This window comes from Chiloscyllium punctatum, chromosome 10 (assembly GCF_047496795.1).
Source record: "Chiloscyllium punctatum isolate Juve2018m chromosome 10, sChiPun1.3, whole genome shotgun sequence".
Classification (NCBI taxonomy): Eukaryota; Metazoa; Chordata; class Chondrichthyes; order Orectolobiformes; family Hemiscylliidae; genus Chiloscyllium; species Chiloscyllium punctatum.
In genome coordinates this window covers 29,626,861-29,653,502 of record NC_092748.1, presented here as the reverse complement: position 1 = coordinate 29,653,502, position 26,642 = coordinate 29,626,861, and the positions used below count along the sequence as shown (strand labels likewise).

The following is a 26,642-nucleotide window of genomic DNA, read 5'->3' as shown; positions in this document are numbered from 1 at the left end:
TGATTTTTAACTTTAGATTGTTTTGATTACGAAACTGGAAATTGTCACACATCACAGCTTATTAAAAATTGCGACACCAGTGACGCTTTTGAACACATAATTAACAAGTGGGAAGAATTTGAAGGAAACGCAATGAGTGAAGGTGTGCATTACTTGTGGTCAGATTACATCACTGATGCAGAATGTGAGTTGTTCTGCCTCATGTATATAAATGTTGAATAGAAACAGGCAGCAGGCAAAGACAGAAGAACAGAACTGAAGTGTCTATCAACATATCCAAACAGACAAAATGAAAATCATTTTTATCATATTTGCTGTAGCCCAGATCCTCTACTATTCTGGCAAGTATTGAAATACATTAAGGAATGATTTTACTGTGTAAATTGTTGTTGTAAGCATTGGATGTTAAACCAAAAGACTAGCACTCAAAAACATATTCATCTTTAACTCCCTTTGCTTTTAGATTCTGGGATTCCATGTGATCAGTCGACCAATTCACAGACACCTGAGGCAGTAAATGCTACAATTACACAAGTGAATCAGATGTTTGCAATGAATAATCTCTTCCGTATTGTCAGCTGCCAAATACTAAATGTAAGTGTCACCAAATCCAATTGATTTCTTTTAGTTTTTTCCTCGTAATGAACATTAGCTTTACACATTTTATGAAACGTGCTATGAATTTAGATTGAGAAATTTGGTCACAGTCAAGAGATAGACAATAAATTACAACATTTTAGGTTGGAATTATTTGGATTAGATCTACATCTTATTAAAAGAAAATGTATGATTGTATTTCTTTTTGTCCAAATCTATTATTTCCTCTTGACACCACCTCTTTATTAATTGCTGCAATGTGAACCAGTAATCTTGAAATTCCTTTGTGAACATCATAATGGGATTTCCCTGCGCAAACATTTACTTACCTGCGATGAGATAGCAGTTTGATTCTAGAGGTGACAATAGGAGGCTCTAGCCATTAGGTATGTTGAAAAGCAAATATTCAGTTGGTTCAAGTCCATCCCTCTCTGTCGTCATAGCAAAAGCAAAATGCTACATGAAATTTGAATAAAATCTGAATAAAGTATCGCAAATGAAAGGAAGCCCTGAATACTGCAATTGGATGGAATCCAAACCATCCTGAGACCTGTGGTCTGGAAAGTCAAAAGACTAGGACTGCAGATAGGGTTTTAAAATATTTAGAGGGCTGCGGGGTTTTGGAGAGGGGTAATGCAGGCATGTGGATGTGACAGCATTAACAGGGCAGGTATTTGGGTAAAGATACCCAAGAAGACAGGAAGAGAAAGAAGATACAAAAATAGAAAACCAGCAGTAGAACAGCCATACAAAGGTCAAAAGGGGAAAGATTGGTAAAAAGACAAAATTAATAGCTCTTTTCTTGAATGCTCCTCCTCAAAGCAAAAGACATGAATTATCGGCACAAATATAAGTTAATGGGTGTGATCTTATAGATATTACAGAGACATGAGTACAAAGTAGCTGGTAACTAAATATTCAACAAAGGTCAGCAAAAGTGGATACTGCAGATGTCGGAGATTAGAGTCAAGATTAGAGTGGTGCTGGAAAAGCACAGCAGGTCAGGCAGCATCTGAGGAGCAGAAAAATCGACGTTTTAGGCAAAAGCCCTTCATCAGGACCTGATGAAGGACTTTCACTCAAAACGTCAATTTTCCTGCTCCTCAGATGCTGCCTGACCTGCTTTGCTTTTCCAGCACCACTCTAATCTTGATTCCACAAAGGTAGTACATTAATGATGGGTGACTTTAATGTTCATGAAATCAGACTGACAGAGAATTCATGGATTGTACTTGGGATGATTTCCTGGAATATTATGTTCTGGATTCAACAAGGGATCAGGCTCCTTGGGATGTGATGATGTACAATGAGGTAGATTTAATAAAAGATATCAAAGTTAAAGATATCCTCGGAAACAGTGTACATAACACGATAGAATTTAACAAACAGTTTGAGAGGGAGGAGCTTTCTTTCGAGTCATCTGTGCTAGGCTTTAATAAAGGTAATTACAAAGGAATGATCACAGAGTTGGCTGGAGTAGACCAGGAAAGGAATTTATAAGCAAGGCCGGTCAAGGAAAAACACCGACATTGAAGAAACTAATTCATGGCTCACAGCAAAAGTATATCACAGCTCATGAAGAAGAAGGCGATAAACCAGAATATAACCATGGAGCATCAAATTGATGAGAAAACATACAATGTTGCAAGGATTAGTGGTAAGCCAAATGATTGGGAAAGTTTTAAAATCTGACAAAAGGTGACCAAGAAAATTATAAAGAGAAAGAATATAAACTTTTAGTCTCAACTTGCAAATAATATGAAAACAGACAGCAAGAGTATCTTTAAATATATTAAAAGGAAGACAGAAACCAAAATGAACATAAGCCCCTGAGAGAACAAGACTGGAAATAATAATGATTTGGAGATGCCGGTGTTAGACTGGGGTGTACAAAGTTAAAAATCACACAACATCAGGTTATAGTCCAACAAGTTTAATTGGAAGCACACTAGCTTTCGGAGCGACGCTCCTTCATCAGGTGATAGTGGAGGGCTCGATCGTAACACAGAATTTATAGCAAAAATTTACAGTATGATGTAACTGAAATTATACATTAAAAAATTGATTGTCTGTTAAGCCTTTCATCTGTTAGAATACAGTGATAGTTTCACTTCTTTCATGTGTAAATCACAAAACCTTTTTTTTAAAGTTGCATTCTCGGGTTAGCTGTTAACAATGGTGAAAGCTAGACAATATGTTGAAGGTGTTGGCCCCCTGTATTCTCTGTCTATGCCATGATGTTTAGATTGATTCTAATCTAAAAAGTGAGATAACAGAGTTTTACATAAATTCATGCAGTTTTTGAGCTCAGAGTTCTACATGAATGCATGCAGTTTTTGAGCAAAGTACAATGTAACTCTGCAAGTACAAATTCACCCCACAAAATATATGTGTGCACGTGGGTCTTTGTCTCTGTGTGTGTGTGTCTGTCTGTCTGTCTGTCTGGGGTGGGGGTTGTGAGTGTGAGAAAGTGTGTGTGTATAGTGAGTGCAGTGTCTTAAGTCTGTGAGGGGGTGCATGTGTGAGTGTAGTGAGTGTGTGTGTCTATAAGGGTCTGTGTGGGTGTCTGTGTGCGCGTCTGTGTGTACCTGTGTCCATGTGTATGTGAGAGTGTGTGTGTGTGTGTAGGTGTATCTGTGTGTGTGTGTAGTGCAATGGTGATCACCTGTAATGTGACATGAACCCAAGGTCCCGGTTGATGCCCTCCCTATGGGTTCCGAACTTAGCTATCAGCCTCTGCTCGGCCATTTTTCTCTGTGCCTGTCCTGAAGTCCACTTTGGAGGATAGTCACGCGAAGGTCCGAGGCTGAATGTCCTGGACCACTGAAGTGTTCCCCAACTGGGAGGGAACCCTCCTGTCTGTTGATTGTTGTACGGTGCCCATTCATCTGTTGTCGTAGCCTTTGCTTGGTTTCCCCAATGTACCATGCCTCCGGGCATCCTTGCCTGCAATGTATAAGATAGACAACGTTGGCTGAGTCACATGAGTATCTGCCATGTACAAGGTGGGAGGTGTTCCCATGCGTAATAGTGGTATCTATGTCCACAATCTGACACGTCTTGCAGCGTCCATAGTGACAGGGTTGTATGGGGTTGTCTTGAGAGCCGGGCAGTTTGCTATGAACAATGATCTGTTTGAGGTTTGGCGGTTGTTTAAAGGCAAGTAGTGGAGGTGTGGGGAAGGTCTTGGTGAGGTGCTCATCCTCATTGATAATGTGTTGCAGGTCACAAAGAACATGGCGTAATGTTTCAGCTCCTTGGAAGTACTAAACAATGAAGGGTACCCTGTCAGTTGTACAGCCAACATTGTACACCAGGTACATTGACGATATTTTCTTCCTCTGGACCCCTGGCGAGTAGTCACTGATAAAACTACACAGTGACATCAACAAGTTTCATCCCACCATCAAACTCACCATGGACTACTCTCGACTATCTGTCTATTCTTGGACACATGCGTCTCCATCAAGGATGGACACCTCAGCACCACACTCTACCGCAAACCCACAGGCAATCTCACAATGCTACACTTCTCCAGTTTCCACCCAAAACATATTAAAACAGCCATTCCCTATGGACAGGTCCGACGCATACACCGGATCTGCTCAGATGAGGAGGAACGTGACGGACACCTGGAAGGACTCAAGGATGCCCTCACAAGAACGGGGTACGATGTTTAACTCATCGACCGCCAGTTCTGACGTGCCACAGCAAGGAACCGTAATGACCTCCTCAGGAGACAGACACATGCTGCAATTGACAGGGTACCCTTCATTGTTTAGTACTTCCCAGGAGCTGAAATATTACGCCATGTTCTTTGTGACCTGCAACACATTACCAATGAGGATGAGCACCTCACCAAGACCTTCCCCACACCTCTACTACTTGCTTTTAAACAACCACCAAATCTCAAACAGATCATTGTTCGTAGCAAACTGCCCGGCTCTCAGGACAACTCCATACAACCCTGTCACGGTGGACGCTGCAAGACATGTCAGACTGTGGACATAGATACCACTATTACGCATGGGAACACCTCCCACCTTGTACATGGCAGGTACTCATGTGATTCAGCCAACGTTGTCTATCTTATACGTTGCAGGCAAGGATGCCCTGAGGCATGGTACATTGGGGAAACTGAGCAAAGGCTATGAGAATGGATGAATGGGCACCGTACAACAATCAACAGACAGGAGGGTTCCCTCCCAGTTGGGGAACACTTCAGTGGTCCAGGACATTCAGCCTCGGACCTTCACGTGACCATCCTCCAAGGTAGAGTTCGGGACAGGCAGCAGAGAAAGGTGGCAGAGCAGAGGCTAATAGCTAAGTTCGGTACCCATAGGGAGGGCATCAACCGGGAACTTGGGTTCATGTCACATTACAGGTGATCACCATTGCACTACACACACACACAGATACTCCTACACACACACACACTCTCACATACACATGGACACAGGTACACACAGATGCGCACACAGACACCCACACACACGCTTATAGACACACACACTCCCACACTCACACATGCACCCCCTCACAGACTTAAGACACTCTGCACTCACTACACACACACTTTCTCACACTCACAACCCCCACCCCAGACAGACAGACAGACACACACACATACACACACACAGTCAAAGACCCACATGCATTTGATTTGTAGTTGCAGAGTTACATTGTACTTTGCTCAAAAACTGCATGCATTCATGTAGAACTCTGAGCTTAAAAACTGCATGAATTTATGTAAAACTCTGTTATCTCACTTTTTAGATTAGGATCAATCTAAACATCATGGCATAGACAGAGAACACAGGGCGCCAACACTTTCAACATATTGTCTCGCTATCACCATTGTTAACAGCTAACCCGAGAATGCAACTTTAAAAAAAAGGTTTTGTGATTTACACATGAAAGAAGTGAAACTATCACTGTATTCTAACAGATGAAAGACTTAACAGACAATCAGTTTTTCAATGTATAATTTCAGTTACATCACACTGTAAATTTTTGTTACAAATTCTGTATTATGATCGAGCCCTCCACTATCACCTGATGAAGGAGCGTCGCTCCGAAAGCTAGTGTGCTTCCAATTAAAACTGTTGGACTATAACCGGAAATAATGATGGCGGACTAGAAAATGGCAGAGAAGTTGAGTAAATACTTTGCCTCAGTCTTCAGAGCAGAAGACACTAGTAGTCTTCCAAAGTTCAAGGGGCACAAAAAAAATATAATAACTGTCATGAGAGAAAAAGTGCCAGGAAAACTAATGAGGTTAAAGGCTGATAAGTCCCCTGAATCTGATGGGATTGCATCCACGCATATTCAACAAAGTTTCTACAGCAAATACTCAATGCATCAATAGTGATCTTCCAAGAATCCTTAGATTCTGAAAAAATCCCAAAGGATTAGCCAACTGCCAAGGTAACACCTTTATTTATAAAGAGAAGGAGATGCAAAACAGGTAGCTGGATATCAGATAGTTTAATATTTGTTGCTGGGAAAATGTTAATTTATTATTAAGGATGTAATAGCAGACCATTTAGAAAAACATAATATTTTCAAGCAGAGTCAGCATGATGTCATGAAGGAGACATCGTGCCTGACAAATTTACAAGAATTCTTTGAGGAGGTAACAGGCTGGATAGATAAATGAGAAACAATGGATATAATATGTTTGGGTTTTCAGAAGGCATTTGATGAGGTACCACACGGTACGCTACTTAATAAGATGAGTCCATGAGTAGTATATTGACATGAATAGAGGATGAATAGAGGAGAAAGAGAGTTGGGATAAGTGGGGCATTTTCTGGATGGCAATCTGTAATCCACAGCGTGCCTCAAGGATCAGTGCTTGGGTTGAGGGTCACAGATCAGCCATAATCTAATTGAATGATGGAGTAGACTTGATGGGCTGAATGGTATACTTCTGCTTGTACATCTTAGTCTTAAAACATCAGAAACCCCCGATCATGTTGTGCCCCCAGCTGCAGCACTACCTCTGCATCTCTCACACTCCAACTTAGTGGCTGCCCTTAATGAACACCATGCAGATCTAGAAAGGTGTATATAAAGACTAGGAGTGGAGAGAGGAATCATTATAATTAGGATTAATATGGATTCAAAAAGAGCATATCCATCCCATAGCAATGGAATCTATCATTTATAGCATGTCTATTTCCAAAAAGTTCTGATCATGTTGGATCATGAAAAATACTCATCTCATGAAACTATTTCACTGCTTTGCAAAATATGAAAAATTGTTGTGAGTTCTGTGGCTTGAATTGTTTCAGTTGCATTAGTTTTAAAGACAGTGTCATTAGATCATGAGACCCTAAGCTATCGGTGCAATTAGGCCATTTGGCCCATTGAGTCTGCGCTGCCATTCAATCATGACTGCCACCCAGCCATTTGCTGGGACATAGCCAAAAGAATCAATGATCATTGGTAAGTACAGTTCACACATCATCACAGGAAACCTGCCCTTCTTCAAAGCTCTTGAAAACCTTGTTGGTAAATATTGACCATTTTTCCAATATTAACATCTCAGTTGAAGATTGGGATAAAACAGGGATCATACCTGTTGTTGGAAGGTATCCTTCTCATGCAACAAGATGATTTGAGTGCTTATGTTATGAAATGAGCTCTCTTCAGACAGTGAACTAATCTTTTATTTCATTGCATATGACTTGAGTGTTTTGTTAATTTATGACAACAGATAGGATATGTAGTAGAGTTACTGGTGAAGTTGAATGATCATATTATGTTTAAGCTTATTATTTTCACTTCTGAAAACAAGCTTTTACAACATACGATGACTCTCATTTACTAAGAATAGAGGGGTATAGTACATTGAAAATTGTGTTCCAAGTATTTAGCTTTAATTGCTTGAACATCAATTGTTAAATGTAAGACATATGGACATTGTGTTGATAAACTGATAATTCTGATGTAAGTTATGAGGTAAGGTGTGTCATTTCGATATATTAATATTTTTTCTTTTGAGTTTGGATTTCAAACAAGTTCCATCTCACTTCAACCAGGTCTGCTACAAATTGAAACAAAAAATCCAAACTTTCAGTTTTTCCCTCAACAAGCAAACCAAAATATCTCCTGATCCATCTAATTAAAAGCAAGCTAATGCCTCTCAACGTTTACTCTGCCCACTTGCAAAACTCTCCCAATGCAACCAGTTTCCCATTACTATTCCAAGAAGTTCCTCTCTCACGCACTCACTTAAAAATAATATGCTTCCAATATTGACAGTTACTCATTAAATCATTTCATTTACGGAGATTAAAAGCCACATGTCTTTGGTTCAAAGCTCAAAGTCGAAAATAAGTTCTATTAAAATATAACATATAAATCACACAGCTTGCATTACACCGGGACTTAGCTGGTTAGCCTTCAAGAATCACAACCACATTCCTTCGTATTAATTTGTGTCAATGCCTTTTCCTATATTGGTCTACACTTTTATATCTTTTCACATGATGAATAACTCACAAACAAAACAATATCTTTAATGCAGAAAAAATATCCAAAGAAGCTTCACAAATGCATGTTGAAAATGCATTACTGAATGGAAAAGGACTAATTGGAAGTGGTCGACAAAACTTGACTAAATGGTGGAGTTTAAAAGAATTGGGGGGAGGAGGCATAATTCAAGAACAGAATTTCAGAAGATGGGAACTGGGTGGCTGAAGTTATGCTGTCAATGACTGAGTAAAAATGGGAGCAAATTTCAGTTTACAGCTGACAGCTAGTTACAACATTTAAAAGGCATCTGGATGGGTTCCTGAATGGGAAGGGTTTAGAGGAATAGGGGCCAAATGCTGGCAAATGGGACTAGATGAATTTCGGATAACTGATCAACATGCAGGCGTCAGACCAGAGGATCTATTTCTGTGCTGCGTAACTGTATGACTCTATGTCTCAAAGCAGTAAACATGATTCTGGAATATTGCTGAGCTTGATATTAGGATGGGAATGATCTGTCATTGTGCTTTTGCTACATCCTAAAAGAATCCGGTAACAGAAGCCAGAACATTTCATACCTCTGAATTTGTTTACTTAATTTGATAATTCACCACTTCTTTATTCCATTGACATTATAATAGATAGTTGGGAAAGTTACCAAAAGAATTTAGAGTTTGGAGTGTATTAATTACGAAACTGGAAATTGACGCATGCCATTCCTTCCAAAATAAATTGCAACATCCTGTGATAGGTTAGGACACATAGTTAATAAGTGGTAAGGTTATGAATGAAATGAACCGAGTGGAGTGCAATGATCGTGGTCCGATTGCATCATTGTTCTGTAAAATGCTCTATTGTTTTGCATGGCTTGATGACTGTAAACATTAAAAAGAAACAAACCATAGGCAGAGGATATATGAACAGGAGTATGAGCAGGATATTGGGGATCTCAAACAAGCTTCATCATTTGTAAGATCATGGTTAATCTGATTATGGCCTCAACTCGATTTTTCTGTTTACCAGCTTTAACCATTGATTCCCTGCTTAAACAAGACTCTATTTAATTTAGGCTTAAAAATATTCAATGATCCTGTTTTCATTACTTGTTGGGAAAGAGTCCTCAATATACTAACAACCCTCTGCAAAAAAAATAAACAATTTCCTCATCCCCATCTCAACAGATGATACTTCATTTATAAATTGAGTCCTCAAGTTCCAGTGTTTCCTGGAAGGGAAAACATCCTCATGATACCCACACAACTGAACACCCTCAGGATGTTGCATGTTACAATTAGATTGCTTTTTGAAAAATGGAATAGAAGTATTTACAACACAAGTGAAAAATTTCTCTTCAAGTTTACTGTAGACCAGATTTTCTGCTGTTCTGGCAAATAGTGAGGTGCGCTTTGGAATGATTAGAGTCTGATTTGTTCTGAAGATTGGGTGTTAACTCAAATTCTCATGAGTCAGGTTTAGGGGACCCATGTGTAAAGTCTGCCTTCTTACAATTAAAGAAAATAGTAAGTGCTTTGCATCGAAGCTGAATTAAGATTTTGTGATTCCTAACTTGTTGCTGTGAAATCCATATAGATCACTTCTACTGCTCTGCCCTCATCAATCTTCTTTATTACTTCATCAAAAGACTCAATCAAGTTTGCAAGACATGATTTCCCACGCACAAAGCCATGTTGACTATCCCGAATCAGTCATTGCCTTTCCAAATACATGTGCATCCTGTCCCTCAGGATTCCCTCCAACAACTTGCCCACCACTGAGGTCAGGCTCACTGGCCTATAGTTCCCTGGCTTGTCCTTACCACCCTTTTAAACAGTGGCACCATGTTTGCCAACCTCCAGTCTTCCGGCACCTCACCTGTGACTATCGATGATACAAATTTCACTTGTTTTAGTGAAATCATCTTCAATGTACATCTGAGTCTCTGATTTAATTCATACTTTTTAGCAGATTCATATTTTATTTCTTTATGTTATTTTAAAAAAGCAGCAGAATTTACCAGTGGGTGGTGTGAGTATGGAGTGAGCTGCCAGAGGAAGAAGTGGAAGCTGGTAAAATTACAACATTTAAAAGGCGTTTGAATGGGTGTACAAATAGGAAGGGTTTAGCAGGATATGGACCAAATTCTGGCAAATGGCACTAGAATAACCTAGAATATCTAGTCAGCAAGGGCGAGTTGGACTGAGAGGTCTGTTCCTGTGCTGTACATCTGTATGATTCCAGCAATTAATCATTTTCAGAGATGAGGAACCCCATCTTCCAAACATTTGGATTACTAATCCAGGAACATAACCATTACATTCCTGCATTTTTGTAAAATTCAGTACCAGGAAAATCAACTCATGAAATTGATCATATGAATATGTTGGTAATTCATCCACGGATCAATCTACTCAATTTAGGACTCATATAACTCATATCATCTTCTCTACAATCATTTTTTAAGACGTTCTTCTAACTGATCACTATGCAACAATTTGGAATTTGAATAGCTCCTTTAACATAGTAAAATGTCCCAAGTCATTTTCCAGGAGCACAATAAGATTTAGGAAAAAAAACATTATTTGCTAAAATATCATTATTTATAAGTGTGAGCTAAAACACACTTCGTTAGGTGTAGATCTATTCTTGTGCCTGGGTAACTGTTGGAGAAGAAAGTATCACCCAGATCATATTAGTTATTGACATCCAACTTTATTGTTACAGTTGGACTTACTGTATTCTGTGTTTGCCACTCTCTCATCCTGTCCTGCCACCAATGCACATATGCATCCATGTCCCTTTGTTCCTTCACCTGGTTAGAATTGTACCCTTTACTTTTTAAAGCATACATGTTTGTTTTTTCAATTGGCCTCATAATTTGTGTGGGTTGGCTAAAGGATTTTTACTGTCTTTTGGAATAATGAAAGTTGAGGAAAGGCAAAATTGAAGGGGTGATATTGCTGGGCATGGCATGTCATGTCAAAGTCATTTTTCTTTTAGCCGGCATACTTTCTTTTGGAACCAGTTGAGCCAGGAAAATCAAGCCCAATATCATTGTTTGTAAGTGTTACCTGAAACATACTTCATTCATATAACCCTGTCCCTTTGCTTAGGCCACTGATTTGGGAGAAGGTGCAACGGATTTTGAAATAGTCATTGATGTCCAGGAAACTGTATGTGCTGTAAATTCTGGATTGGATCCGGCAAATTGTACACTGCTACCTACCCCGAATGCTGTGAGTATTACAATGCTAGCCATTTACTGCCTTGTTCTAATTAAACCTTAAAATGGCATATTGACCTGTCATGCAACATATGAAATTTAGTCCTGCAATGGTTGATAATTCACATTGACCCCCACACATCAGTAGGTAATAAAGCATCCACTTGTGAGTTAGCATTACAGAGATAGCTTTGGAAGGTTCTGTTGTTAACATGGAACAAAGTAGGGCAATAGTATAATAAACTACAGCTCTAATTTTGATGCAATATGAACCTCCTCCATTATCCAGCTGAAAGGGACTGCCCTCAATCAATCTTTTCTTGCTTATCCATTAATAGTTGTGCCAGTGCCAGTAATGGGATTGCTTGCCATTTCTGAATATTTGCCTTAAGAACACATCCTCAGTTCCCGTCTCTTCCTCATCTATATTGCACCTTCATAACTATGCCACAAGAAACGTACTTGAACAAAGGGAGAAAAGGGTGCTGATTTGGTGGGCCATCACTGGCATAGAGACACAGAAAGAAGTTACCTTTTAATCTTAATTCTTAGGTAAGGCAGCTAAGTTCTGATAGGTCAGTGCGATGCCGTGGGATTGCAACAGAATTTAGCTGTCTCCATTACCAATATTTTGAAGAAATTGTAATATATGTACAAATTCATTTGTCTCCATTAAAGTGCATTAATGTAATTAGCTTTTAGTACATGTGAAAGCATCACACTGTACACTGTACACCCAGCTGATAATCTAAAATTAGTTACTTGTGTAGCTCCTAGCATGTCCAGCATTACCTGGCTCTCTGGATTTTTAGTCTAGTGGTAGCACCACTAGGGCCATTGCCTGTCCCATCTGTGACATGGCTTTTTTGATCCACTGTTGGTCTGTCTGGTTAACTCAGGACACCTTGCTCCAGAATAGACCTGAGGGACTTCCTATTAAAATGGTGACCGGTATAATTCTTTTTGAAGATCTTTGGAAAGCAGTACAACTGAACTCTGCATGGATTGGGAATCAAGAGACTTGGGAGAAAGAAGCAGGTCAATGATACGTCTGAATACAGTGGTTTTAAGTAAAGGTGGAGTCACGCCTGGGGGTATTAGACAGAAGGCAAAGCGAGTTGTTGTTTAGCTGCAATAGGTCTTGGCTTATACACCAAAGTTTATGACTGATGGTTACCATTATTAAAGGCTTTTAAACAGAATGGGTGTGGTTCCACAGACTCAAATATTAAAGCATTCCCTGATAATATATTCAATACATAGGAAACAGTTCAAGGAAAGGATTCAAACACCGTGGTACCTGAGCAAAGAGATACATAGACTATATCATGACAGTCAGGGAGGAGTTAGAATGTAGCAAAAGGAATCTTCATAAAATACTTTAAAAATACTTTTCTGAATAGTTTCAGGATTTGCCTATAACCCTGTTGTCTTAGTAACCTCGCTGATCTGATTCAGTCAGATTGATTCTGCGATTATCTGCATTAAGATAGGCAACCCTTTCATTCTTTGCACTGCCCTTTGCACTGTTCTGGCAATGCTGGATATCAGAGCGCTGAATATCAATGTTGTTAAAGTATTAGCAGTGGGAAAATGGCAGGCAGTGGAGTCCCATCTCCAGCCTAATTTTCCTTGGGCAATCCTTCTGTCGGGCATGATGAAAAATTCTGGACCTGCAGGTGAAATTCAGGGAGCTGAAAAGGAATATCACCCATTCAGTCTCCCACACTGAACAATACCATGGTACCATACCAATGTGCAGTGGGACAGATATTCTGCTGGCCAGATAGACATTATTCCAGTGTAGAGAGGAGGTATGCATGTGGACTCTGTGGAATCCTGATTGTAGCACAATCCCATAGAATCTCTGCACTGTGGAAACAGGCGCTTCAGCCCAACAGGTCCACCCCGACCATCCAAAGAGTAGCCCATCCAAACCCCTTTCCCATTATTCCGCATTTACCTCTGACTAATGCACCTAACCTACCCATCCCTGAATACTGTGGGCAATTTAGCACGGCCAATTCACTTAACCTGCACATCTTTAGAATATGGGAGGAAACCGGAGCACCCGTTGGAAACCCAAACAGACACAGGGAGAATGTGCAAACTCCATACAGACAGTCACCCGAGGCTGGATTTGAACCCAGATCCCTGACACTGTGAGGCAGTAGTGCTGACCACTGAGCCCCCATGGTTAGCACTGCTGCCTCACAGTGCCAGACACTCATAGGAATTGCCTGAGGAATTGAATTTTCTGCTCAGCAGAACCTTCTGAACATCTCCATTAAAACTGGAGACTTACACCTACTGACTGCATACTTACCTTACATACCCCTAACTACACCTGCTGACCATTAACATCACCCAGGACCTCATCTGACCTCATCAGGACCCAAAGCCCCTCCAATGGATCTGACCCCCACCCCCTGCCACTGCCACTGGATGTGATTCTGAGACACAACATCCACACACCCCATCCACCACTCCACTGCCAGACCGAATTTTACCAGCTCACCCTCACACTTATCTCCCCTGCTTGCTGTCTTTAACCCTGGCACTGTACCCACATGGCACTTTACCCCCTGCTCATGATATCCTGCACACATTGGGCACTATCCAGCTGTCACTTAACTTTGACCCCATCGGTCACCCTATTTACCTAGCATCCTATCCACCCAGCACCCGAACATCATACTTAATGATGCACTTATTGTCTGACAGCAGCTGTTAAAGTGTTTGTGTGGACTCTTCGATTCTCAGAATACAACAACTGACTGTTGTGAAATGAGGATGCAGTCTGCCTTCCTCTGGCAGTTCAACATGGCAAAAGACCTGCCAGAGTAGAAGAATGGCTCCACATATCTGAGGGAGACCTAAGCAGATCACTTCCGAAAAACCCATTCCTCCATTGAAAAGAAGAATGAGAGTGACAACTTGCATGAGACTGTCACTCCCCAGGAAATCTGGCCCAATATTCATTGTGTTAATAAAATCCCTTGTTGTTTAAAGTATACTTCAGTCAGGTGGGTGATCTTTAGTTCAATATTCCTCTCATTATCACTGTTATTGAATTATAACCTCAGTCGTTATATTTGTAGAAAACTGCTACTTGCACCAGCCAGGTTCAAGTGAGACGCAATGAAAGTCCAGTTGTTACGGTACAATGCATGAACACAAGTATGACAACACCAACACCGAACGCAACGTCAACACCAACACCGAACGCAACGTCGACACCAACACCAACATCAACCCCAAACCCAACATCAACACCAACACCACCGTCAACATCAACACCAACACCAACATCGATGCCAACATCAACACCAACACCACCATCAACATCAACACCAACACCAACATCGATGCCAACATCAACACCAACACCAACGTCAACAGCAACATCAACACCGACACTACCTTCAACATCAACATCAACACCAACACCAACGTCAACAGCAACATCAAGGCCAACGTTGACCACAACAACAACAACAACAACAACAACAAAATCACCACCATCATCGTCATCGGAAAGTAGTGAATCATCAGAGGAATGCAATACAAAGGTAAATTGCAGAACTTTGAAAAATTCACTTCTCTAAGTATTAGTTTATGACATCCTGTAATCTGATTTGAAATAGTGGTGTCTTATTTTATGTTAGAGCTAAATTGTTATGATAAAGCCTCTATTTGAAACCGTCTAGCATAAGTAGAGAAGACATTGGAGGGAGGTGAGTCATTTGGCATCTTATTCATTTCATTCAACTAGATCAAGGTTGACTCTCTACACAACCCCTTTACTGTGCCCTTATTTAAAAAAATTCATTTATAGAATGTGGGAGTATCTGGCTTGTACTCACTATAGCCTGTCCCTAGTTGCGTCTTTAACCACTGCAGTCCACCTGCTTTGGGTTGACCCACAATACCGTTAGGGAGGGAATTCCAGGATATTGACCCAGCGACAGTGAAGGAACAGCGATATATTTCCAAGTAAGGATGGTGAGTGTTTTGGAGGGGAGCTTGAAGATAGTGGTGTTCCCATGTATCTGCTGCCCTTGTCCTTTTAGATGGAAGTGGTTGTGGGTTTGGAAGATGCTGTTTGAGGATCTTTGGTGAATTTCTGCAGTGCATCTAGTAAATACGGCTATTGAGCGGTGGTGTTGGAGGGAGTGGATGCTTGTGAATGTAATGCTTGATCTCCTTAGGCACAAATCTATCATAGCTTTAAATATGAGGCAAATGGGGATCCTGGTCTCTGTGCGAAAGATTTCCAAAGATTCACAACAATCTGAGTGAAAAATTTCTCTTTCTCACTGTCTTAAATGGACAACCTATTGTCATTGATCTTTGACCCACATGTTCTAGATTCTCCAAATGGGGAAGCTAATCTTTGAAATACTAGTGGAACTTCATATAACTCAGTGGCATCACCATGTGTTCTTCAAAACTTCAGAAAGAATCAGTTCATCTTACTCAACTCCCTTTATTAAATAGCCCACCCTTTCCAGGAATCAATCTCACGAATACTTGTTGCACTCCCACAGATATTCCAACATTTCTTTCAGCAAGGAGTCTAGACCTATATGCAGTTCTCTGGATGTACTTTCACCAAAGTCCCTGATAATTGCAAATGACGCCCTTGCTTTTATGCTTCAACCTTCTTGTAATAGTGGTAACATACACAATTTACCTTTTTAATTGATAACATTCTGTGATTCAGTCAACAGCATTGTGAGTTTTCACATTGTCCATCTAATACAGCGGTTCAAGAAGCAGCTCACCAACACCTTCTCAAGGGCTCCTCGGAACTGGCAATGTATCCTGGCCCAGCCAGCATTATCTATTCCCACAAGTGAACAAATTTTAAAAATTAGTTGCTTGCTGTGTATGAGAAGTCCAGGCAACACTGATACATGTTTTTCAGCCGACTCAGAATGTACTCCAGTATGAAAGTGGTTGATAACACAAAGATCAGATCAGCAATGACACCACTTATTATCTTCCCAAACCCAATGACATGCAATTGGTTAAACCAACAATACACTCTATTCCTTTTAGCAAATACAGCAAGCAGCTTATGAGGCCCCACAAATAACAAATACGAAAGGAGAGCAATTCATCTAATTATTGATGGTGCTAGTTGAGCAACCTTTGACCACGAGAGCTTCATTGTCTTTGGATAACAACATGGGATCTTGTTTGTTCACCTACATGGACAGACTGTCTTGTTTTGACCTCCCATTTAAAGCTTTATCCTGCAATGAAAACTTTGTCCTTTGATCACTTGGTTTTAAAGAAAGGAGCTGTGTTATGAAGTTAAGTTAGCACATTGCTATCTGAGGGAGATTTAAACTTGCCTATGCAGACATAGGTCACTGAAGTCAAAATCTGGGCAATTAATATGTTTGACCATAAAGAAGACCTGATTGATTGATTGCAACAGATTTTTAAGATTTTCTGTTCAAGAAATATTTACACAAAGACCTCTATATCCTCTGAATTGGAGATATAACTGATACTTCTTATGTCAGAGATATGGCAGAGGTCGAAGATGCAGACATTGCAGGAAGAGATATGGTTCGAGATGGTGGTATTGGTGGAGGCGTTGCTGGGGCAGACGAAGGCGTAACAGATGGAATCGCCACAGGTACCACAGAAGATACTGAAAAGGCTGGAAGAACTGGAGAGAGTAAAATCTAAATTTAGTAAGTATAACCAGAGACTTACTTTTGTTTTTATTTCATTTTTGCTTTGTCCTGGATTGCATAAAATTATGACCAGTTTGTGTTGGTCTTATTTGTTCCCATCTAATCAATATGCCTATCCAGTTTCCAAATCAATTTTGCTCTCCCTCATTCAGCTTTCTCTATAATCTATTGAACTAACGAAACATAGGAGCAGGAATAGGCCATTCAGCCCATTGAGCCTACTCTGCCATTTTAGACCTTGGCTGATTATCTACCTCAATGCAATATTCACATTCTATCGCCACATTTTTTGTCGTCATTAATAACTAAAAATCTATTAATCTTTGCCTTGAACTTACTTAATGACTAGTCTTCCATCACCTTTTCAGGTAAAGGATTCAACAGATCCACCATTCTCAAAGCGAAGATATTCTGCTTCTTTTCAGTCTAATTAGCTTGCCTTTCAGTCTAAGATTATGTTCCCTCATTCTAGACCCTGCTAATCAGATGAAATACCATTCCTGTATCTACCCTTTAATAATTTTGTGGGTCTCTACAGAATCATTTCTCAATCTTCTGAACTGCAGACTATATAGTCACCTCAATCTGTCATCACAGGAAAATCCCACCAATCCAGGAATCAGTCCAGTTATGCCCCTTGTTATGGACTAAGTCAGACCACTCAAAACGTTCTTAAGCAGGAAGCTCAGACTATAACTTTGCAATTTGTTTCATTAAGTGTACGGTGAAAATTACCCGGATTAATTTCGCTAGGTTGACTACTAGATTTTGAAACAGACAAAACTTCGTTCACAAAATTACACAATGAAACACTAAGAACATAATAAAGAACCCCTACAGAACTCAGCCTATCCAACTAGACTTAATTATGCTGTTCTGAATACACACAACAGTCCCAATAAGCAAACTCCCTGAAAAACCCAATATAAATGGAACACATGCTTAAGTTGAAGTGAAGTGAAAGGAAGTTTCCACACAGCTCCCTGTTGAAATTCCAACCAGCTCAAGACTGGACTAAACTGCTCAGCTCAGCTAGAGAGCTGACCACTCCCCTTTAATTATACAGGTCACTTCTAAAACATGGCCGCTTTGGCCCGAAGTCTCATCTGTTTGCATATAAACAAAAGGCATCTCAAAATACTTTTTATCTCTGTACCAAACCAGACTGATCAGAGCCTAGCCTTGTTTATTACCCCTCTGAAAAAAATCAAGGGCAGAGTCTCCTTGAGCTAAGGAACAACTTTTAGAAAAAAAAGGACTAGCTTTGTGACACCTCCCCCTTAAAAGAGTCTCTTTCTCCACGGTTGAATATTCCTGTTGCTGAATGTTCAACTTCCTGGAAAAATACCCGATGAGTCTTTCTGTCCCTTCATCCTCCTACATGAGCACCACACCAACACCCACATCACTGACATTAATAGCCACCTTGAAAGGTTTTGTGTAATCCAGTGTGGCTAATACTGGGGTAGTAGTTAACACAGTTTTTCAGCTATCAAATGCCTTTTGACAGACTGCTGTCCACTGAAACATCTTGCCTTTTTTTAACGATTCAGTGAGTGGAGCAGCTACACTGCTAAAGTTCAGCACAAACTTTCGATAAATCCAGTTCAATCCCAGGAACTGTAGAACTGCTTTTCTCGTCGACGGTGTGGGATATTCCCCAATTACTTTCATTCTAGCATCTCATAGCCCAGTAACATGGCCCAGGAGGGTGACTTGGACTTTGGAAAATTCACTTTTAGCTAGGTTTACCACCAAGCCTGCCTTCCAAAGTCGATCAAACAAGTCTGATAAATGCTGTAAACGTTCCTTCCATGAGTGACTAAAAATCACCAGGTCATCAATATGCACCATGCAGTTGGATAAACCAGCAATGACCTTATTAGTCAGTCTCTGAAATGTGGCTGGAGCGTTTGTCATACCAAATGGCATGACTTTGAACTAATATAGTCCAATTGGCATTACAAAAGCCGAAATTGCCTTTGTTCTCCCTGACAGAGGTACTTGCCAGTAGCCTCTGACCAAGACCAACTTTGAAATGTAAGTTGATTGTCCCACTTTTTCAACACAGTCCTCCCACCGTGGAATTGGATATGCATCAGTCTTTGTAACGGCATTGACTTCGCGATAGTCCACCCATAACTGTTGGGTACCATCTGGCTTTTGCACCATTACTATGGGTGAGCTCCAGTCATTGTAACTCACTTTGATTATACTATTTTGGAGCATGTGCCCTATCCCCTTCTGAACCTGTGCCAACTTTAGAGGGTTATGCCTACAAGGATGGTGCTTAAGTGGACCAGCATCTCCTTTATCTACATCAAGCACAATTAGGTTAGTTCTTCCCAGTTTATTTCTGCACATCTCGCCCATGTGATTGTAATAACTCTTTCAGGTCATTTTGATTTTCTTGTGGAAGGTAAATCAAAAATATATACCAATTTTTTACAACTTCCTCATTGTCCAATTTGATTTGAGAAATGTCTAATTCAGAATCGTCTGAACTTGATTCTTTTTTCTGTGCTGTAATCATTAACACCTTCTCCTCTTGCTTTCCTTCCTTATCAAAATATCTTTTGAGCATATTCACATGACACACTCTGTGAGATTTCATCCTGTTGGGAGTCCTTATCAAGTAGTTTACCTCACTCCAAATCTTCTCAATTTAATATAGTCCACTAAACCTTGCTTTTAAAGGCTCACCTGTTACTGGAGCTAACACATGAGAGTTTGTCCAGTACCCCTACCACAAATTCTCCACTCTTCTCTGGACTCTCTAGCCTCACTTTACACAACTAAGCACTTTTTGTCTCACCATGAATTCCTGTTACCAGTACCTTTTCTGGCAATAGTCCCTCAGGAGTACACATCTCCTCATCCTTCAGCATTGCAGATTGAGAGGATCCTGTGTCCCTTAATACTGTAACCTCGTTACCTACTACTCCTGGTCAATGTGAATAAACTTTACCCTTGCATGTATATTTTTTAAGCAGATCTGGCACTTCCTCCTTAACTGACCTCTGATCATCTTGTACACTTTGACGCAATTGTCTAACTTACCTGGTGCTTTTTAATACGAGTCCAACAAAACTTCCAGGCTTGTCTGGCTTCCCTACATCTAGCTTTCTTCTAGCCCACCAACACTGTTAATTAATGTGGCCCACTTTATTAAAGTGAAAACACCAGAAATTTTTTAATTCTTTGTTCCCCCTTAAAGGTTTCTTTTTCACCCTGTGATAAGTTATCCTTATGATCTTCACTCTGATCTACCTTTCCCTTTCCAAGTGAGGATTTTTCTTGGCCCCAGTTTCTATCCCTCATGGACTGAAATTGGTTCTGGAAGCCAAACCGAGTTTTATGGACCAGTTCATAATCATCAGCCACTTCAGCTGCTAACCTTGCTGTTTTAACTCTCTGCTCTTCCACATGTGTTCTCATTACTTCAGGCAGTGAATTTTGAATTCTTCCAAAGAATTACCTTTCTAAAGGCATCATAGGTTTGCTCAATTTTTAAAGCTCTTATCCACCTATCGAAATTACTCTGTTTGATCCTTTCAAACTCAGGATAGGTTTGACCAGGGTCCCTCCTTTGATTCCTGCAAAGTTGTCTATAGACTTCTGGTACAAGCTCATATGCACTTAAAATGGCTTTTCTCACCTCCACATACTCCCCAATTACCTCATCTGATGGTGATGCAAATACCTCACCAGCCCTACCCACAAGTTTTGTTTGGATCAACAAAACCTACATTGCCACTGGCCACTGCATTTGTTTAGCCACCTTTTCAAATTAGATGAAAAGGCTTCGACATCCTTCTCATCAAATTTAGGCAATCTTTGAAAATATTTCAACAGTTTCTCACGAGGCTTCTGACTATCAAGGACTTGCTCCTCCTCACTCTCTTCCTCACTAAGCCTACCCTCAGCCTTTATCTCCAGCCTTTTAAGCTGTTTTTCCTTTTTAAGTGTCAGTTTTGAAGCTCAAAAGCTCTCTCTTTTTCTTTCTCTGCTCTCTTTTTCCCTCTCTTCTGCGTTTAATCGTAACTCAAGCTGTTTCATTTCTGCTGCCCTTTCCTAATCTCTTTCCTCCAACTCAAGCTGCTTCATTTGCAATTGAATTCTTGCCATCTCTATAGATTCTGATGGTTTCTCCAGCAAGTTTAAATGCTGAGCTACTGCTGTAATTATCTCTCCTTTCCTCACAGAATCAGCTTCTCTGCTAATTCTTGCATCTTGGTCTTTTTGCAAAACTTCCAAAATCACCACATCCACCTCCAGAAAACCTCTGCTGACTGAAACAGCCATTTCTATCCCAAACTTTGTCCACGTAACCAAACCAATACCCAAAATAAAGACACTAGCACCTACCACTCACTGTTTAAAATCCCACAAAAAGCCCCCAATCTGTTATGGACTAGGCCAGACAAATTAAACCATTCTTAAGCAGGCAGTACAGATCATAATTTTACAATTTCGGGTAAGGGTACAATGAAAATTACCCAGATTAAGTTAGCTGGGTTGACAACTAGATTTTAAAACAGACAAAAATTATTCACAAAATTACACAATGAAACTCAAAGAACAGAATAAAGAATTATTCTCCTTTATCTCACTGTGACCAGAACTGGACACAGCACGTAAAGGGCAGTCTAAGCAAAGCACAATATGATTTCGCCAACCGTTAGTCTGATTGGTACCCAGTGCTTTTATATTTTATTCATGAGATGTGATCAATGTCAGGAAACCAAGATGATTGACATCCAACAACCACAACCATCTTAGAGTCAAAGAGTCATAGAGATATACAGCATGGAAACAGACCCTTCAGTCCAACCCATCCTTCCTGATCAGATATCCCAACCCAATCTAGTCCTACCTGCCAGCACTCGGCCCATATCCCTCCAAACCCTTCCTGTTCATATACCCATCCAAATGCCACTTAAATGTTGCAATTGTACCAGCTTCCACCACTTCCTCTGGCAGCTCATTCTATACACGTACCACCCTCTGCATGAAAAAGTTGCCCCTTAGATCTTTTTTATATCTTTCCCCATACTTCAGTTCGGCATTTTGCACTAATATGACTGGCTCCCCCACCATTTAAGATGGAGATATTTTTGGAAAGTCCTCATCCTGCGTACCATCATTCACTACTGGCTCTGACAGGACTGCGGTGAAAACGATCTGATTTATTATCTAATTGATCACTTAGCACTGTCAACATCATGCTGTTTCCATTGTCTGGCATGTAAGTAGCCCTGGGTTGTGGTTTTATTGACACTTTACATTTAGTTACAGCCAGCACTGTTCCTGGCATACCTTCCTTTACTCCTCATTGAATTAAGGTTTTTCGCCCAGCTTGCAGCTAACAATAGGTTTGGGGATATGTATCGTGGAAATTAAATTGACTCAACTCAAATGCTAGCAAGAGCAAAGAAAAAGTTTATTTTGGACTCTGCAGAGCCTACCCAATACATTGGCAAGATGCCTTATGTAAGGGGCGCCTCATGACTTTCACATACTCCCTTTATACTATACTTGGCTTTTCCTTATCACATCTCAAGGTTGGGAGCTTGGAACATTCAAGCTCCTTTCCACATATGGAGTGGTTTTTCTCATTCCTTGATTGTTGAGATGATAGTTTACTGTCCTTGTGAGACTACTGTGAGTCTGGTTTAACTTTACATTTTTCCCTGACTTTGCTTTCCTGTCTGCCTACAAGACTTTGCAAAGTATTCTTTTACAGATTTCACAATAAATGTTTATTTCCCATTACAATATGCAAGCCCCTGAGGTTACAGATTGTGGATGATTATAATTCTGCTGCATGATGGCCAACAGTTTGTCACAGATGTCCAGATCCACATGACTTGTGTGGTGGTTACTGTTGTACATGTATCTTGCCTTGAAGGGCTCCGTATGCAGTGTGCATACAATGTTGAAACTCTATTCAGCTGTTATTCTGCTGGAGGTTTACAAGCTGCACACATAGATGGATGCCCTCCAACGCATCTCGTCTACATCCCGCACCTCCGCCCTTAGACCCCCCCCCCAACCGTAACACGCCCCGGTGCTCACCTTCCACCCTACCAACCTTCGCATAAACCAAATCATCCGCCGACATTTCCGCCACCTCCAAACAGACCCCACTACCAGGGATATATTTCCCTCCCCACCCCTTTCCGCCTTCCGCAAAAACCGTTCCCTCCGTGACTACCTGGTCAGGTCCACGCCCCCAAACAACCCACCCTCCCATCCTGGCACTTTCCCCTGCCACCGCAGGAACTGTAAAACCTGTGCCCACACCTCCTCCCTCACTTCTATCCAAGGCCCTAAAGGAGCCTTCCACATCCATCAAAGTTTTACCTGCACATCCACTAATATCATTTATTGTATCCGTTGCTCCCGATGTGGTCTCCTCTACATTGGGGAGACTGGGCGCCTCCTAGCAGAGCGCTTTAGGGAACATCTCCGGGACACCCGCACCAATCAACCACACCACCCCGTGGCCCAACATTTCAACTCTCCCTCCCACTCTGCCGAGGACATGGAGGTCCTGGGCCTCCTTCACCGCCGCTCCCTCACCACCAGACGCCTGGAGGAAGAACACTTCATCTTCCGCCTCGGAACACTTCAACCCCAGGGCATCAATGTGGACTTCAACAGCTTCCTCATTTCCCCTTCCCCCACCTCACCCTAGTTCTAAACTTCCAGCTCAGTAACTGTCCCCATGACTTGTCCGGACTTGTCCTACCTGCCTATCTCCTTTTCCACCTATCCACTGCACCCTCTCCTCCCTGACCTATCACCCACATCCCCTCCCCCACTCACCCATTGTACTGTATGCTACTTTCTTCCCACCCCCACCCTCCTCTAGCTTATCTCTCCACGCTTCAGGCTCACTGCCTTTATTCCTGATGAAGGGCTTTTGCCCGAAACTTCGATTTCGAAGCTACTTGGATGCTGCCTGAGCTGCTATGCTCTTCCAGCACCACTAATCCACACAGATATCAGTTGGTTGCTGTAATGTCATAACTTATAATGTGTCCTTCTAATTTAAATATAATAATACATGAAGGTCCTAGCTATTGAGTAAGATACAATTTTTGTTATAATGGTTTGGAAAAACAAGTGGTGGAAAACATTGTGCTAATGAGACATACTGCATTCGAACACTGAGCAAGTAAGTTATTCTATAGTGAAACAGATGATTGCAAGTCTTACATTGCACTAAAGTGCATGGAATAAACCTTTGATGCCTTTGTTGGTTGAAGCATTAAAGAATGAAATCACACTTCAATGCTGGCAAATCGGCAAAATTCCTCCCAAGAGATCAGTTCAACTCCTCTGATCAGGGTATGAGTTGAACTCTCAGCAAATAATGCAAGGATAAAGACACACTGTAAAAATATCCATAATATTCCCTCATTTAAATTGGGACACAGCAGAATTCCTAAAAGAATTCAAAATACTTGAACACCATTCAAAGGTATAGTTTCTGGATTCAGGTTTGATGCAGAGTATTAAGCAAGGTTTGCTTAGTAATTAGGAATGAAGGTCTGCACAGACTTAATTAAAAATCACACAACACCAGGTTATAGTCCAACAGGTTTATTTTGAAGCACTAGCTTTCGGAGCACTGCTCATTCATCAGATGGTTGAAGAGCTGAAAGCCACTCATGATACAGTCTTTTCAGAAATAAGTGCCAGTAATGAAATAACTTAAACAGGACATTAAGAGAACAAACATCCATGAAAGCAGCAAGTGGAAAAGAAATCAAGAGGGAAAAAAATAGAATGATAGCGAGGCCAGCCCATTATTAGAGCAGGTTAAAAAGGAGAAAATATACTGGACCAACAAATGCTTAAAACTTTGATTGAATTAGGAGAATCTAGGGTGTAAAAACAGCAGCTTCAAAATGTGTTGGAAACAAAACAGCAAAGAAGATTTGTAACACACAAATCAGCCTGAGGGACAAGTTCAGTCAGTTGTTAACTTCAAATGAAACTTGGTTGTGATCAGGTTAAACAAGTTCTGTGACAGCAGCTACAGCCCCATGCAAGAAAGATTTGACAACACAAATAGGTTGCCTGCTCCTGGACCTGGCTAAATTTATCTCCAATACATCCTGGCAGGAGGTTGTGGATCCAAGAAGTTAATCAATTCATAAGAAAGGATTGATTTTTGGACCATTATTACTGATATGACAGTTATTATTCCAAATCCTGTTATGGACAGATACATTTGTAACAGATAAATTGGTAACAATTAAGTCAAGTAAATTTAACCGTCTTGATGGTTCCCTCATCATCTGCAGCAGACCCAGTCTAGGGGTTTCGTCCTGCAGCAATTAACTAATTTGGCCAGTAGTGGCGTTAACAACCTATTCTGATGATAGACATTGAAATCCCCCATCAGTGCACATTCAGAGACTTTGCTACTCTCAGTGCTTCATTCATTTGTTGTTCAACATGGAGGAGTAGTAATGCATCAACTGTGTGGAAGTGTAATCAGTAGTAATCAGCAGGACATTTCATTGAATGCTTGACCTGAGAACATGTCACTTCATAGGGTTGGGAGGCAATCATGAAGATCCCAACAGTAGCCCCCTCCTGACTGTGTATCACTGCTCTACCACCTTTCATAAATCCCTCCAGTATGTGGAACAGCACATACTGGGACCTTGTGTAGTATGATTAGGTCAGTATGATTATGTCAATCTATTACCTGAGTCATTTGTGGGACAGCTCTCCTAAGTTTGGCACAAACCCCCTGATGTTACTAAGCAGGGTCAACAAGGCTGACTTCACTAGTTCCAGTGCCTAGGTTGATACTGAGTGGTGTGACTAGTTTCATTCTTTTTAGATTTTGTATTGCTGTGACATTGCTGTGCACCTTATTACTGGGTCTTGTAGGCCGGAGAAGGCAAGGACTGCAGATCTGTCCCTAAAGGACACTAATGAATATTTAAGGCAATGGTTTTATGGTCACTATGAGACTAGATTTTTATGCCAAATTTAGTTGAGCTTAAATTCTATCAATTGTTGTAATAGGATTTGAACCCAGATGATGAGCCTTTGGATTACCAGTCTAGTGACCTTGCCACTACAACACCGCTTCCCCGCATGTAAACTGTCAAAATTGTCAAGTGTGATAAAGTGTCATGAATATTTGGTCATGTCAGAGGATCTGGTAATTATTTACACCTGAAAATGAAAATAGTCCTTTCAGTTTCTTTTAGCTCCCTTTCATGCATGTATCTTCCTGTGAATTAAAACACTCCATGTATCTGTGCTTAGTCACTGTAGAAAGGACTGTTGATGCTTCCAGAGTTAATCTGTTAACTCGATACTGGCGCCATCATATCGAGAAGGAAGTAAGCATCCTTTCCAGCATTAGCCCCTTTCTAAGGAGGTATCTGCAAGGAAATCAAATTTCCCTTTAACTGGAGAGATTTTTCATGAACTGAAAAGACTCTCCAAAAACACCTTTTAGAAATGATTAACTAATATTCAGCTGAAACAATTGAGAATGTTTACTGAATTAATTTCCCTGATTAATTTGCAGATTTTGGAAGAATACTAAAGAATGAAAAGAGATGTCACAGTGAAAGAAAATGATCTACAGG

General features: G+C 40.7%; 1 protein-coding gene across 1 annotated transcript; it reads left to right on the top strand.

Moving 5' to 3' along the window:
• The first annotated feature begins 132 nt into the window (after positions 1 to 132).
• Positions 133 to 26,642, top strand: LOC140481752 (uncharacterized). Its single transcript, XM_072578288.1, has 6 exons — positions 133 to 184; positions 464 to 594; positions 11,190 to 11,312; positions 14,401 to 14,871; positions 16,837 to 17,010; positions 26,582 to 26,642. Exons 1-5 carry the CDS (start codon positions 133 to 135, stop codon positions 16,969 to 16,971), a joined length of 912 nt encoding a protein of 303 aa, XP_072434389.1. The 3' UTR covers positions 16,972 to 17,010; positions 26,582 to 26,642.